The sequence below is a fragment of the Seriola lalandi genome, unplaced genomic scaffold (assembly GCF_002814215.2).
Source record: "Seriola lalandi dorsalis isolate HSWRI2012SDOR001 ecotype SW California unplaced genomic scaffold, Sedor1 jcf7180002054872, whole genome shotgun sequence".
NCBI lineage: Eukaryota > Metazoa > Chordata > Actinopteri > Carangiformes > Carangidae > Seriola > Seriola lalandi.
In genome coordinates, this window is record NW_019525425.1 from 102,867 (window position 1) to 116,963 (window position 14,097).

Below are 14,097 nucleotides of genomic sequence, written 5' to 3' on the forward strand. Positions count from 1 at the left end.
AAAAGGATGTTTACTCTCAAAGAGCTACCAAATGAGTTAAATAAATTGTTGGATTTAAATCATTTAAACAAGACAAACGTTTCCTCAACAGACCATTTTAATTAAGGTGAAATGATGAGTTCAAACAACTACCCCAGCTGTTCAATAAATTAACAAACCAAAGTAAGACAAGTTTTTTATTTTTTTTTTTTAACTTAATCTAAAATTTTAGGGCAGTCTCATTTTACAGTGTAGTAAAAAGTCTTGGGGGCGGGTATGTTGCCGACGTCATAATTTATGTTGCCCAGTGTAAACAGTCCATTGGCTGAGTGCTTGTGATGGGGGTTCCCTGCCCCAGATTGCAGGGGTAAAACAATAAATCTACCCTATCACTTTAAATCTTCAATCTCTGGTACAGCAGAGATCATTAACTGTCAGGGAGTGGAACGGGGGAAATATTACAACATTTCACCTGGGATACTCTGTATTTCAGAGCAGTTTACAGCCGGTTATTTATTACAAATAATTCTGTCTACATAGATAGGTCTTTCATAAGGTAAGTTAGCCATCCTCCAAGCAAAGTCAGCTATGAGACGGCTGACAACTAAGCTAACCGTACCAGCTAATGTTAGCTGCATTGTCTACTCAAAACCACGACTGCTCGATAGACAGCCAGTGACCTGTCAAAGTTGCCAGCTAGGTGTGTCGCTACTGTGCAAATAGTACACATTAGATATGTAGTTAAAATGTGTGAGAATCAATCAAATGTGTCAGATCTTCCTTCTTTTGTTTTCTTTTAGCTAGCATAGCATTGAACTTGTTTCATTGATAATGGGTCGACAGTCAGTGTAAGTTGTGGGTGATTTTATTTTAAAGTTTAAGTGTGCTAAATATTGCTTACGTTTTTTAACAGTAATGATACAACCCATTATAAATAAGGAGTTGATGTTGTCAAATGTGAAGGCTCTCTAACATTTTATGGACATAACTTTATTGATGCACTACAATGGCTATCAAATGCCTTATCGTCAGGTCGGCTTGATGGTTTTCCTCGCTTGCAACAAGCATGCGAGTTGTTTGTCTGAAAGAATTCTAACATCATGTCAGCTGTCCTTTTATCTGCGTTTACCGACAACGCCAACACGTTTGCATGAAATGTATCGCTCCCGCTTGGTGTAAAACTGACCGCCGGCTGAAGGAAAAACGACGACGCCACAAGTTAGCTACAGCTAATGTTAGCGAGCTAACTAGCAATGTGCGAAGAGGCCGGTAGATTAGCATTAATATCCCCCCAGTTGTTTTTACAGTCTGGATAACGTTGACCTGACTGACAGTATAGGTACACAGTGCTCCTGAAATCTGTATAACAGGTTATTATGATGCAAATTATGAATCTGTCATCTCATTTCGCTAATGAACATGCGAAAAACGTGAGAAGTGGCAAATTGTTGTTAGCATCGACATGAAAGGCCTCATAAAGTAGGCCACTTATCTACAAAGCCATGCTCATATGTGTGTATCAGATCTATGTCATGTATAGTTTCACAAGTAGGGTTTTAATTGTAGTAAAGTTCGTTTTCCACGATCCCCCGTTAGAACCGCTGCATCAGTCGCTTCCCTTTTTTCTTTTTTTTTTTCTTTTCTTTTTTTTTTTTTTTTTCTACAACCGGGTTCCCTCTTTGTCTCATTGGATGGACGTGATGGCGCAGTTGGATGTGAGCTAGTGTGTTAGCCAGCGAGCTAAACAGTCAGCTGTCTTGCCTCTGCCATAGGACTGATGTGGGTCAGATGAACCATGGGCCCAATGAGACAAAGAAAGTGAAACGTTCTGTCACAAGGAAACTCCTCAATTCACCATTTATAGTTGGTGGCACATCTATATTATTTACATGAGGCACAATAAAAGAGTACCAATAGTGCTTCCCTTCAATCAATCAATTCTAATCAATTCTGTAGTGGTGTAACTGAATATAAGCTTAATTTTCAAAGTCATTGTTTCATTTCCTCAGATGCCACTTTATTAGGTACCTCAAGTGAAAACTAATGCAGTTGAATATAACAGCCTTTCAACAAACCAAAGCATTGTGAAAGTCAAATTGTTCAAATGACTGCTTTAGACAGGTGTGGCTTAACCGGTATTTTAATTTTTGATACTCCAGGTAGTTTGTGGTGATGTAGTCATATTGAAATATTAGACATGCCTTTCACGATAATGCAGTGTAATTCACCAGCACCACAAACTGATGTACATAAAGTTTAATCAACATTTCTCCTAAAACATTTTTAACAAACTAAACATAAAACCTTGTTGATGGCAGGATTTATTGAATTATTTTACTCAAATGTACCAAATAAACTGCCAGTTGATTGTGTGTTCATACATGTGTTAACTTGTATTTTCTAGACATCTTTACAGCTAAATCATGGTTTGTCTTGTGTTTCAGCACTTAATATTGTTTACCAAAGAAATGGTGATGGAGAAGCCAAGTCCCCTGCTTGTAGGGCGGGAGTTTGTGAGGCAGTATTACACACTCTTAAACAAGGCACCAGATTTCTTGCACAGGTAATTTCTTATTCCTGATGTTGTAGACAATAAATCTGTTGTGTTGGTAATGCTCTATAACTGTCATATTTTTGTGCCTTTAGGTTTTATGGGAGGAACTCTTCCTATGTTCATGGAGGACTTGACCCAAGTGGGAAGCTGGCAGAAGCAGTGTACGGGCAAGCGGTACGTGCTATGGGCCAATAATGAAGATTCACTTTAAAAACGCATTATAACAGTTTCTGGTACCAGGTCAGCCATATAAATATTACATTTACATAACCGAATACATCATAGCATAAAAAAATAATTGGCAGCATTTAAGGAAGGACTCAAAGTTTGAGGAAACAATAGTTACAACATATAAATCTTCCTACTGTTTTTCTAGCAGTCTTATTTCCATATTACTTCTGTTGATACCAAATTATTTGTGTCGATTGGCTTTGACCAAAATGATGATTCAATGTTGTTTATAAACCTTGAAGAAAATAGGGATCAGATTTATGCTAAGACAAAGAGATTTTATATTAGTTATAAGCGAATTTATAGTATTGATTGTAACATGGCAACAAAAGTACAAGTGTCCTTTTTAAAAACAAAGGTCCAAGCTGTTTTTGGTTCGGAATCAAACGATCCAGTCAGAGACCTGAACCATAGTTGTCATAATTCATTAATTGCAAATTCTGAGAAAAACATACTTGGCTCCGAACAGGAAAAACCTTTTTTAAGATGATGTTTTTATGGGTATTGACGAATTTGTCCTATTCTATTCATATTTTTACATACACATATGTGTTTATATAAAATTCATTTGGCTATCCACTTGTATCTGCTCTCTCAGGAAATCCACAAGAAGGTCATGTCCCTGCAGTTTAGTGAATGCCACACAAAGATCAGGCATGTTGATGCCCACGCCACACTGAGCGATGGGGTGGTGGTGCAAGTCCTGGGAGAACTGTCAAACAATGGTCAGCCCATGAGGAAGTTCATGCAAACCTTTGTGCTTGCTCCGGAGGTGAGTACTTCTCCCTTTCTGTGCCATAAACAGGTGGAGTTATGACAACAGTACTCATAATTACCTGAGAATGATTGCTAAACTATAAACTGTGGGTAAGTAATTTGAACATTTTTATTTAGAGCAGATAATGGGAGTTGTTGTTGCTTTAATGAAATTACTCTGGAAAAAAGAGGACAATATGTATTTGTTCCACTGCCAAAAAATACATTTCAAAATTGTCCAGATTTAATATGTTGATGACTTTGTGTTTTTTTGTTTTGTTTTGTGTTTTTTTTCATATTTTTGGACATCCTTGAACACTAATTGTTTTGTTTTTTTCTTTTCGCATGATACATTTGTTTTCCTTAGGGTTCAGTGGCAAACAAGTTCTATGTCCACAATGACATCTTCCGTTACGAGGACGAGGTTTTTGGAGACTCTGAAGCTGAGCTTGATGAGGGTACGATGTTGACAAATACCAGATGGAAACCATGGTTTTTACTTGGGGGTTTTCAGTTCATATATTCATGGTTTAAAGGGGGAGTGTTCATGCATGTAACGTCTCAATTTGTTGATTTGTTTTCTTTCACTTAGAATCAGAGGAAGAGGTTGAAGAGGAGCCAGAGGAGAGGCAGCCCTCCCCTGAGCCACTTCAGGAAAGCCCCAACAGCACCACCTATTACGAGCCTCACCCTGTCACGTATGTCAAAACATAGTCATGACCTTGATGTATTGAAATGTGTTTCCCTTTTTGCTTTGTAAATCTAGTATGACAGATTTTGCCCTTGACACTTAGTTTATCTGTGGAAATGACAATATGCTTATTTGTGCTCTGCAGCAATGGAGTAGAGGAGCCCATGGAGGAGCCAGCTCCAGAACCAGAGCCCGAGCCCGAACCAGACCCCAAAGTAGAAGAGATCAAGCCTGAAGTAGACGAGAAGGTTCTGGAAGAGATGGAGGAGAAAGCACCTTCACCGGTTCCTGTGGAGTCCCCACCAAACACCCAGGAGCCTCCCAAGGTAAGACAAATGTGTTTTTATGTGGCTTACTTTTCTTTTACCTAAGTAAGATTACCAGTGGTGATTCTAATCTGAGTTCACTGACTCTTTGCACCTATAAACTGAACTACATGTATGACTCTCCTTAAATGTCTGTATTATGTAAAAAGGTTTTTAGTTGTACAGTCTTGAATAAAATCAACACAAGTAAATTCAAAGGTTTATGTAAAAATTAGAAGCTGTGCCTGGTATGGACTTTGAGCATCGTGATCAAGGTTCATTCCCACACATGAACACTTAATTCTATTCCATATTAATTAAGATTTTGAAGAAAATAATAATTAATGCATTTCAGTCTTGAGTTTTTTAGATTGTCATCATTTTGTGATGCACAGACCTAATGGCTCTGCTCAATGATACACCCACTGATAATGTAGAATAGTGGTAAATTGGATACTGTTGCAATCCTAACGATGCATTACTGCATCCCTCACAGACTTTCTCCTGGGCCTTGGTGACCAGTAAAAACCTGCCTCCTAGCGGCACAGTCACCTCCTCTGGAATCTCCCCCCATGTTGTAAAAGCGCCAAGCTCACAGGTAACCACCTACCGCTGCACATGAAATTTGTGTTTAAATTTAATTATAAAATGAACAAAAATCTGCCACTAACCCTAACCAGTACAAATGAGTCACTATGCCAGAGTCTAGCACAATGTTTTCAACTGTTTCTCTCAAACATGCATTGCATTTGAAATGAGATGGTGGTTAACATCAGGAGTAGATTGTGAAAAGTGAGTGATGAGCACCTCTGTGCAGTGTTTGGGGCATTTGCTCTTTTCTGAAAGACCAACAGCCTTTAAATAGGGGAAATACAGTCTCCACATGTAACAGATAGAGTTGACTTTTCTGAAAACATGTTGTGGTGCCAAAAAGCCGATGTCTCTACAAGTACATATGTTTCCTTTCATCAAGTGTATCTCATGAGCAGATTGACTGTAGAGCAGTTGAGACTGACTGGCAATATAGGCATGCTTCACTATTGTAGAACATACAGACGGCCTCAAATTTTAGTAAAAAAAGAGAGAGAATCGAGCAACAATTAGCTCAAATTGATGGCTGAGGCCTAAGAATGGTGAAGCAGGGCATGAGCAGGCCCCATCTTATAGCTGTGGTATATTGGTCCATATTTAGAGGAAAATATAATGTTTCGGAGTTCCCTTTTTATATGTAATGATGTTCACTTTTTGAAACTTTTGGAAAGAGCTGAAGTTTTATGATTTGATAATAAAATAAAATTGCTTCCAAAAAGACCAAAGTAAATCAAAGGGTAAAAAGAAGTTATCTGTTTTAACTGCCCTAAGAAATGAGCAGTGTACAAAGTGTTGGACACTGCCACAGATAATTGACTCAGATGGGCTACCTTTATCTGATCCTCTGGAGTACCATGATCTGTGATAATGAAAGGGATGTGTTGTTCATTTCGTGTTTTATTGATTTATTTTTTGACAACCCTCCCCCACACAGCCCAGAGTTGAAGCCAAGCCGGAGACACAGACAGCACCTCTTCGGCCCAGAGACCAGCGCACGCGTGACAGACCGGCCTTCACTCCGCGGGGTCCCAGACCTGGTAATGCCAACACTGTTTCCACCAATATAGGATTTATCAGTTGGTATGTTTCTTCTGAGCTTTTACTTTGGTTCATTCTTACTGTCTGCATGTCTATGTCACTATTAGATGGTGTTGCATCTTCTGAGTCACAAACGGGGAAACCTCACTTGAGTTTTGTTAACAAAGGTAATTATAACTGTTTAAATCTGAATCACTTTATAGTCTGGTGTCATAATAACTTTAATCAGTTATTGCTTAATATTCAGTCATTGTCTTCTTGTAAGTGGCAAATGCCAAGAATTTTACTTACTTATGAAAATTTACTTGGATGTTGATGCAGACGACTCATGTCAGCTGAGCTGATGTGTTTTTCTGCCTGTTGCAGGTGGCAGGGGAGATGCCGAATCTGGTGACATGGACAGCAGGCGGATTGTCCGGTACCCTGACAGCCACCAGCTTTTTGTTGGCAACCTCCCACATGACATTGACGAGAGCGAGCTCAAAGAGTTCTTCATGAGTATGTTTCCCCAAAAAGCAACACTTTGTGGATATATTTTCCATTTTGTGTAAAAAGAACAAAAAACATCCAAAGCTGTGTTTTGATGTTGAATGAAAGTTTAGTTACACAATATCTTCTTTTCTTGTCACAGCATATGGGAATGTGGTGGAGCTGCGGATCAACACCAAGGGCGTTGGTGGGAAACTGCCCAACTTTGGCTTTGTGGTCTTCGATGACTCTGATCCGGTGCAAAGAATCTTGGGTGCCAAGGTAGAAGGGGCATGTATTAACATTTCATTACCCACTTTCATTCATTTGGTGGTGGTTTGGTGACACACGTTTCTACAGTTAATTTGACAGTTTGAGTTGATTTGATTTCACTTCCCTGCTCAGTTTGAATTAGCCCCTACTAGATGTGAAATGCCTAAAGACATTGTCTTTTTATAATATAGAATGTTTACTGTTGTCATGTCAATAGCAAATAAAGCATGTAAACAGAAAGTAAAGCTTGTAAACGGAGTACCTAAGGCCGTATTCAGACCAACAATAATGATACTTCTTGTTATGTCCTACAATATTGTATATTCTACCTGGAACATTGCCTTGTACTTATTTGATCGCCCATCATTCACACAGTCACTTCACACTTGGAACAACTGTAATTGAACAACCCATATTTTTTTTGTATTTTCCTCAAAAATCATCCGTGATGGGAACAAGGCTGCATTAATCTCATGACACTATAGAGATCTATAGAAATCCTATCTATCAATATCCAGTAAGTAAATGCCCCATAAAAACCTGATGTTTGATATGTGAATGACTGAACATAAGCAGGGGTTCAGACTGAAAACAGAGCTGTGTTAAAACAATGCAAGAGCTGCGTTGGTGGGGGCATGTTTCTTTGTCAATGAGACATGAAATACAAGCTGGGAAGACCAGTTTGAGTAATAGATGTGTGAATTTGAAGATTCATGAGGCATAAAACTGCACAGTAGTGAATAATTCTCAGATTTGACAACTTTGTAAAATTGCCACAGTGGCAATTTTGTGTTTTGTCACAACAACCGTGAGGAAGCTGTTGGCTCATTGGGGGTACTATTCAAATTAATGAGGCGGCTGTGTTTGTTCACGCAGTTTGTAGTCCGTCTGAACACGGCCTTCCTGTATGATGTTTCGGCAAAAGTTTAATCTTTTTTTGACGGAGCTGTCAACACCAGACTCACTTCATTATAATGAAAGAGGTTGTGTTTTCACACAGGGCTACTGTCGGTCTGAATGCAGTCTTGGAGGTTAAATTGTTTCACTGGCAGGGACACAGAACTGGTCAGGTCAGACCAGTGGGACACAGAGCAGTACTTATGAAGGTTCCAGTACAGTTGAACAAACCTGTGTGTGCAAACCAGTGAATGATATGGGTTGTGAAATTGGCAGGGAAATATTCAGATCTTGTTTCTCCTGTAGTGACGTCGCTTTTCTCCTTGCAGCCCATCATGTTTCGAGGCGAGGTGCGTCTGAATGTGGAGGAGAAGAAGACGAGGGCGGTGCGTGAACGAGAGACCCGTGGTGGAGGAGACGAACGTCGGGACATGAGGCGCAACGACCGGGGCCCTGGAGGTTCACGAGGCATCGTGGGAAGTGGAATGATGCGTGAGCGTGACGGGAGAGGACCCCCACCTCGAGGCGGCATGGCCCCCAAACCTGGCATGGGCTCTGGAAGAGGCTCTGGTGGGCAAGGAGAGGGTCGCTTCACAACCCAGCGCCGCTGAGGAGGGCACCACCTGCAGTGTGGAAGTAGTACCGTGTTCTTCATCTTCAACCGTTCTCGTTAACGAAAAGAAATCTTCATGTATAAACGTATATATTTGTTTTTTGTTTATTTTTTTATTTTTGTTCCCTCTTTGCTTTGGAATGTGACACAGCCTGTCAACCATTTGTTTGTGAAATAGACAAAACAAAATGCGCAAACAAAAAATTTCGCTTATTAGTTGTGAGCTGAGCATCCTTTTCGGGTATCTCAAGAATTCACAAACTTTAATTTGTAAATTCGTGGAAAAAGGCAAACCAACCAGGAGTAATCTGCCACATTAGGAGGGACTGATGAGACTTTTAACTACGATAATACAGCCCATCATTTGGAAAAGAGATTATATGCCTTGACTTAACTGGGGCGCTGCTTCACGAAATCCCTCTATTGCACATTTTATATGGTAGTTTTCTGCCCGTTACTGTTGGAAAAGAGTGAGATGCAAAATTTGTGCAGTTCCAGGGGAAAAGCTTGCCTTTTACTTTTTTCCTTTTGAGAGACCACTGCTTCAAAATTGCATAATGCACTCATCAATATGCACTAATGGGTACTTTTGTCGTGTTACATTGACATCCATGCTCGGAACGCAGCTGGAGAGACCTCTTTTGTCTCAAAGCGATACGACTTACCGGGGCAGGCCTCGCTCACAGCACGTCTGCTGTGACCAATGAACTTTTCACACTTTTGACCCAAAACTACGCTTCAATTACTGCTGGATGGACAAGATGACAAGCAAATCTGCATTATATTTTTCCTCGTTTATAAGTCAAATAAAAAATAAAAAAAAACAGCTCAAATCCTGGACTTTCACCAAATGAGTGGGGACAGAGGATAAACAAGAAACAAAGTTGAACAATAGAAGAGTGGTGGTAATGATGGCGGCTCGCTCTGTTTTTCTTTGGATTCCAAGTTTGTTTTTCTTCATGTTTTTCCCTGCCAGCTAGACCGTGAAACTGGGATGGATGACACCTCCCTCCCACTTCCCTCCCTTCCTGTCTTAAGTACGGAGTAACAGAATAAATGTACAGCAAAGATCATAGTTTACTGTATGTTTTGTTTTGTGTATATTTTTTCATTTCTCTTTCGACTTGATAAAAGCATGATGGTGCCTTCTATTTCACCTTTTCCAGTCTTACTAAAGCGTAAAGCGGTTCGGGGCTTGCCGCCTCCTAATATATACGGAGCTGCTCATTTTGAACTATTGTCTACTGGGAGCAGATAAAAAAAAAAAAAAAAAAAACTTGCAGTATTCACAAGATTTAAGTTTTTTCAGGTGCATATTTCATTTTTCCATACTGTTTTACTACCTAAGATGATCTGCTGTGAGTTTTGTACATTTGTTTTGTATTGTGTCTGTTCTGGGTTTTGTAGAGACAATAGGTGCCTCGAGTTCTGTTCGATGTTAAATGGTTAAAGAGGTGCATCTGAAGAACTACTCCCCAAAAAGGTACATTAAAAAGTTGGTGACAGTGAAATGCTTGGTCCTTGGTTTAACGAGTCATAGCTCCACACAACCATGATTGCAGTGAACTGACCTTGGCATTTTGGAAAGAGTAAATGTGATTCAGACAATGCTGATCCTTACTTTCAGTCTGACCATAGTTTTTGCAACTCATGGCAGCACTCGGGTTAATTCCTGGACTCACAAGTTGTCAGACTGTTCTTTTCTCAGCAACAATTTTGTAATGATCTGTGTAGGTGGGCTGGCCGCAGCTCCAGCCTACACACAAGCAAATAATTATGCTCACTTTTCTAGCCATTTATGCATTTGTATTTTCATATGCTGATTATTCATTGTGCTTATTTTTATTCATTTATTTTTCCATTCAAGGCAAGTCTAATCTGATGCCTTACTAGTCGGCTTCTTCTTGTCCACTAGCATATTTTGTTTTTACCACTCGGTAGGGAGGGAAGACCTTTGGTTTCAGCTGGAAAGGAAAACATGACACGTGAGATGTTATCTTTTGTTTTTGTTATTATCTTGCACTGAAATGGGAAGTGAAATTTGATGTAGCATTTTCTCGACAAACATACTAATGAGGTCTTCCTTGTCTGGTGGTATTGCACTATTTCCAACGTTTCTGGGACAATCTGAACACAACCTCTCTCCAAATTCCTCACCTGGAAACGAGAAAAGAACCAACAAAAAAAAAAAAAACAAGATTTGATGTACAGACCCGGCATATTTAATGTAGTTTTTGGCTGCTCTCCTTTGTAGTTTGGGATTGAATATTTTCAGATGTGAGAATAGTTTTCAATAGAAAGACTCTTGATTTGTTATCATCAGCCTTTGACACAATATTAGAGAAAAATTCCAGCCCTTCGAGTGTTTTTAAACAGATAGTTCTCATGGGTGCATCCACCCCAAATGTTTATTTACAAGATGACTGCTTAACATGTGCACTTAGCTGCAATCATACTTTCTGCAGCAATGGTCAATGAAGAAAGTGGTGAAGAAGAGCCATCATGCTTTCAGACCAATCTTGTGCTTTTACATCATAGTGGTGGTAAAAATGTTTGAGCATATTAAAATTTACGGTTGGATAGTTCTTCTTTTTCACTGAAACCCACCCTTTTCCAAACTTAAAAGGATCCTCAAAAGCAGAAGCAAGAGGAGGAAAAAAAGCTGTAAATTTATTTTCCTGTGGTTGAAAATGCAGTAGAGTGGATCCTCATTGTGAATCATTCCAGTCCTTTTTTTGAATGGAAATAGAAGTACCTTCTTGGCTTTAGCAGGTGTGGTAAACAGTTGGCTGCCATCTTAATTTTACTGTGTTTACCCTTTACTTGTTGCTAGTTCAAAACTGTTGCAGGTGGAGAGTCTCTTTTTGTTTTTGTTTTTTTTGTTTTGTTTTTTTTAGTTTTTTTTTTTTTTAGTTTTGTTTTTTTTCCTTTCCATTTTGAATGTGTTGGACTTAACATACAATAAACTACTGATATCAGCACCACTAATATGTTTGTCCTGTTTACAGGTTACTCCATAAGAAATCTTGTTGCATGTTCAAGCTTTCCAAAACACTAGTAGAACATTAGCTTTGCCCCAGGCTTGTGGCATAAAGGAGATCCTCCCGACTGTGGTGTCTGTCTCACTGCAAAAGACTGAAGATTTGGCCACTAAAGCTGTTTATGCAGGCTGAGAAAATGTATTTGTTTTTGTCCAAATATTATGCACATGAGACAAGTTTTGGTTTTAGCCTGATTTTTATTTTGTAGGAGTTTACACCTTTTGTTTGCATAACAAAAGTTTTAAAAACACCCTTAAGCTGAAAATTAGGGTCTCTGTGCATCTTGAGAAATCTTCCAAGTCTTCCAACCCATTTCATTCAGGTGCCTCAAAAAAGACCATAGAAGGTATAAGTCTTGAACTCCATTTACAAAAGTCTTGGAATATTTTTTCCTGTCTTGTAGAAATGAGCTATATTTGCATATTTTGGTTGTCGGTTGTCAGGAGACGTTACACATCTTTAAACTGCAGACTGAAACTCACAGACACATAATGGACAAGTATCAATTTTTGGAAATACTCAAAAACGTCAAGTAAATATTTTTAATTGGTTAATCTATCAATTAGTTTCTGACGCTTCATAATGTGTCTATGTCCAGGTCACATTAAATGATCAGGGATGTGTTGACAAAATGTGATGTAAAAGTCACATACTTGATAAATAACTGTAGGCCTTTATGTTCCTACTGGTTGTCTCTCATCCTTTGACTGCTATGACTGAAATAAGTATTGAGTTGCCTTTTCTGTGACACTAAAAAGTCTTAAGAAGTTTTGAACACTGCAGAACCCTGTAGCCTTAGTATAATTAATAGACAGGTACATGTTTACAATATGCGTCAGTGGATGTTTAAAGGAGTGAATCACTCCTGTTAAATGGCACCTCCAGCATCTCTTCAGTCTCTGTCACTGTCCTCTTCAGATGATGTTTCTCTTGATGTAACATCAGACCTTTGAGCCAGGAGGGGGCATCTTTGATTTCCTGTTGCACTGATGCTGCTTTGATGAAACTTTGATGAAAAAGATCCAAGAATCATTTAGGAGCTTGGAGAAAAACCAGCTGCTGCAAAAGGTAAGTGTGGAGGATGAGGGGTTTAAACTTTAAATACACTATTTTCACAGGGTTTTTTATATCTTGCAGTGTTTGAAGCAGCATTTAGACCTTCGTGTTTGCAAATAAAAAGGTGATACTTCATTTTAATAGAGACACAGGTGTGAAACAGTTATTGTAAAGCTTAGTTAGTTGTCTTGTGTTTTTAAACAGGTGTTGATCACCAGAGTAATTTCCTTGAAAGAATTGCTCAGACAATTTGAATAAAACTTACAGATAGTGTGCAATTCCAATTGAACAGCCAAAATAATATATAAAATTACACGGTCTATAAATCGTTTGTATCTTATTACATAGGTAGGAAGTAATTACATTTAGTCAAGTACTGTATTTAATTTTAGCATTCTTGTTCTTAACTTGAGTGTTTCAGAGGGAAATATACTTTTTACCATACAATGTTACAGGTTAAACTGTCAAACAGCATGGCTGGAATGACCCACCAGGGGGCCTTCACTGATTCACTGTTCCTTCCACTTTATGTGCACTTAGTTACTCAGCAACCTTCATGTGTTCATCTTGTGCATTGCTCACAGAAGACTACACATGGCAGCTTCAATATATTTTGCTTAGAAACCTACTATTCGTCCCCAGGTATGCGCAGTGTCAAGTTCATCCCTGGTGTTGTGATTACACACTAACTTTTTGAAAAGTGTTCTATGTAAGCAGATGTCAACTGAATTAATAAAGGTCTTAACACTATACATAGGACCTCAATATTAGTGTTGCAATATTATGTAAAAATCAGTCAGTTGACCGATTTGCACTTAGTTAAATGGTAACAAACCAACAGTTCAGGAATCACAGGCTCTAGGGCCCCAAGGCTGCTGACCCCTTTTTGTCTGGTTGGTAATCCAGTTTTGGCAAACACCAGATACAACACAGTAAAAATTACCCCAACCACCTATAACATTAAAATACTTTTTATATGTTTATGCATCTGTAAGATTCCAGTAATATAATATATAATAACAAAACACTAACGGAAGCCACTCTGTTATACAATGAACACTTTAACTTTTGATGATTCAGTATATTTTGCTATGGATGGATTACAGAGTTCCCTGTAATCCCAGTCGGCCTGGGCCAGAGCTTTTATATGAAGTGACTGTTAACACTGATTGTTGGAATATCAGTCAAATGAGTACAAATAGATACAACACAACCACAAAGAGGCACAAACTCACTACAAAAAAATGCAAAATGACAAAGACAGACTAAGAGACACAAAACAACCATAAACATATTTCAGTCTGGGTGTCTTGCTGTGTGTGTCTGTCTGAATTTTTTTATATTATATTTCTATATTTCTGATGCAGAACGTGTTATTGCATGGTTATATTAACACTTTCATTTAAGTAAATGGTCTGAATAGTTCCTTCACTACTGCTCTTGTATTATCTTTTACAAAATGATGAGCTGAATTAATTGTTCTCTTTTATTCTATGTATTTTGTGCCTTTCACACAGTGTAATGAATTAGTTTTCTTCTTGCCCTTTAAATGATGCCTTCACTGACTGCTGATCAGCCACGTATCGCCACGTTTGCGCGCAGGC

The 14,097-nt window shown here is 38.7% G+C and overlaps 1 protein-coding gene across 2 annotated transcripts; it reads left to right on the plus strand.

The window, feature by feature from the left end:
* The first annotated feature begins 372 nt into the window (after positions 1-372).
* On the plus strand, positions 373-11,384 carry g3bp2a (G3BP stress granule assembly factor 2a). 2 transcript variants are annotated; one of them, XM_023428208.2, is made up of 13 exons: positions 373-535; positions 2,424-2,542; positions 2,626-2,707; positions 3,363-3,536; positions 3,888-3,978; positions 4,113-4,218; positions 4,357-4,537; positions 5,013-5,114; positions 6,042-6,144; positions 6,253-6,312; positions 6,512-6,643; positions 6,777-6,904; positions 8,113-11,384. In XM_023428208.2, the coding sequence occupies exons 2-13, from the start codon at positions 2,448-2,450 to the stop codon at positions 8,392-8,394; spliced, it is 1,536 nt and encodes a 511-aa protein (XP_023283976.1). In that variant the 5' UTR covers positions 373-535; positions 2,424-2,447; the 3' UTR covers positions 8,395-11,384. The 2 variants fall into 2 exon arrangements, with proteins under 2 accessions (XP_023283976.1, XP_023283977.1); XM_023428209.2 differs by having other exon boundaries at positions 375-535; positions 6,777-6,895.
* Positions 11,385-14,097: the final 2,713 nt, after the last annotated feature.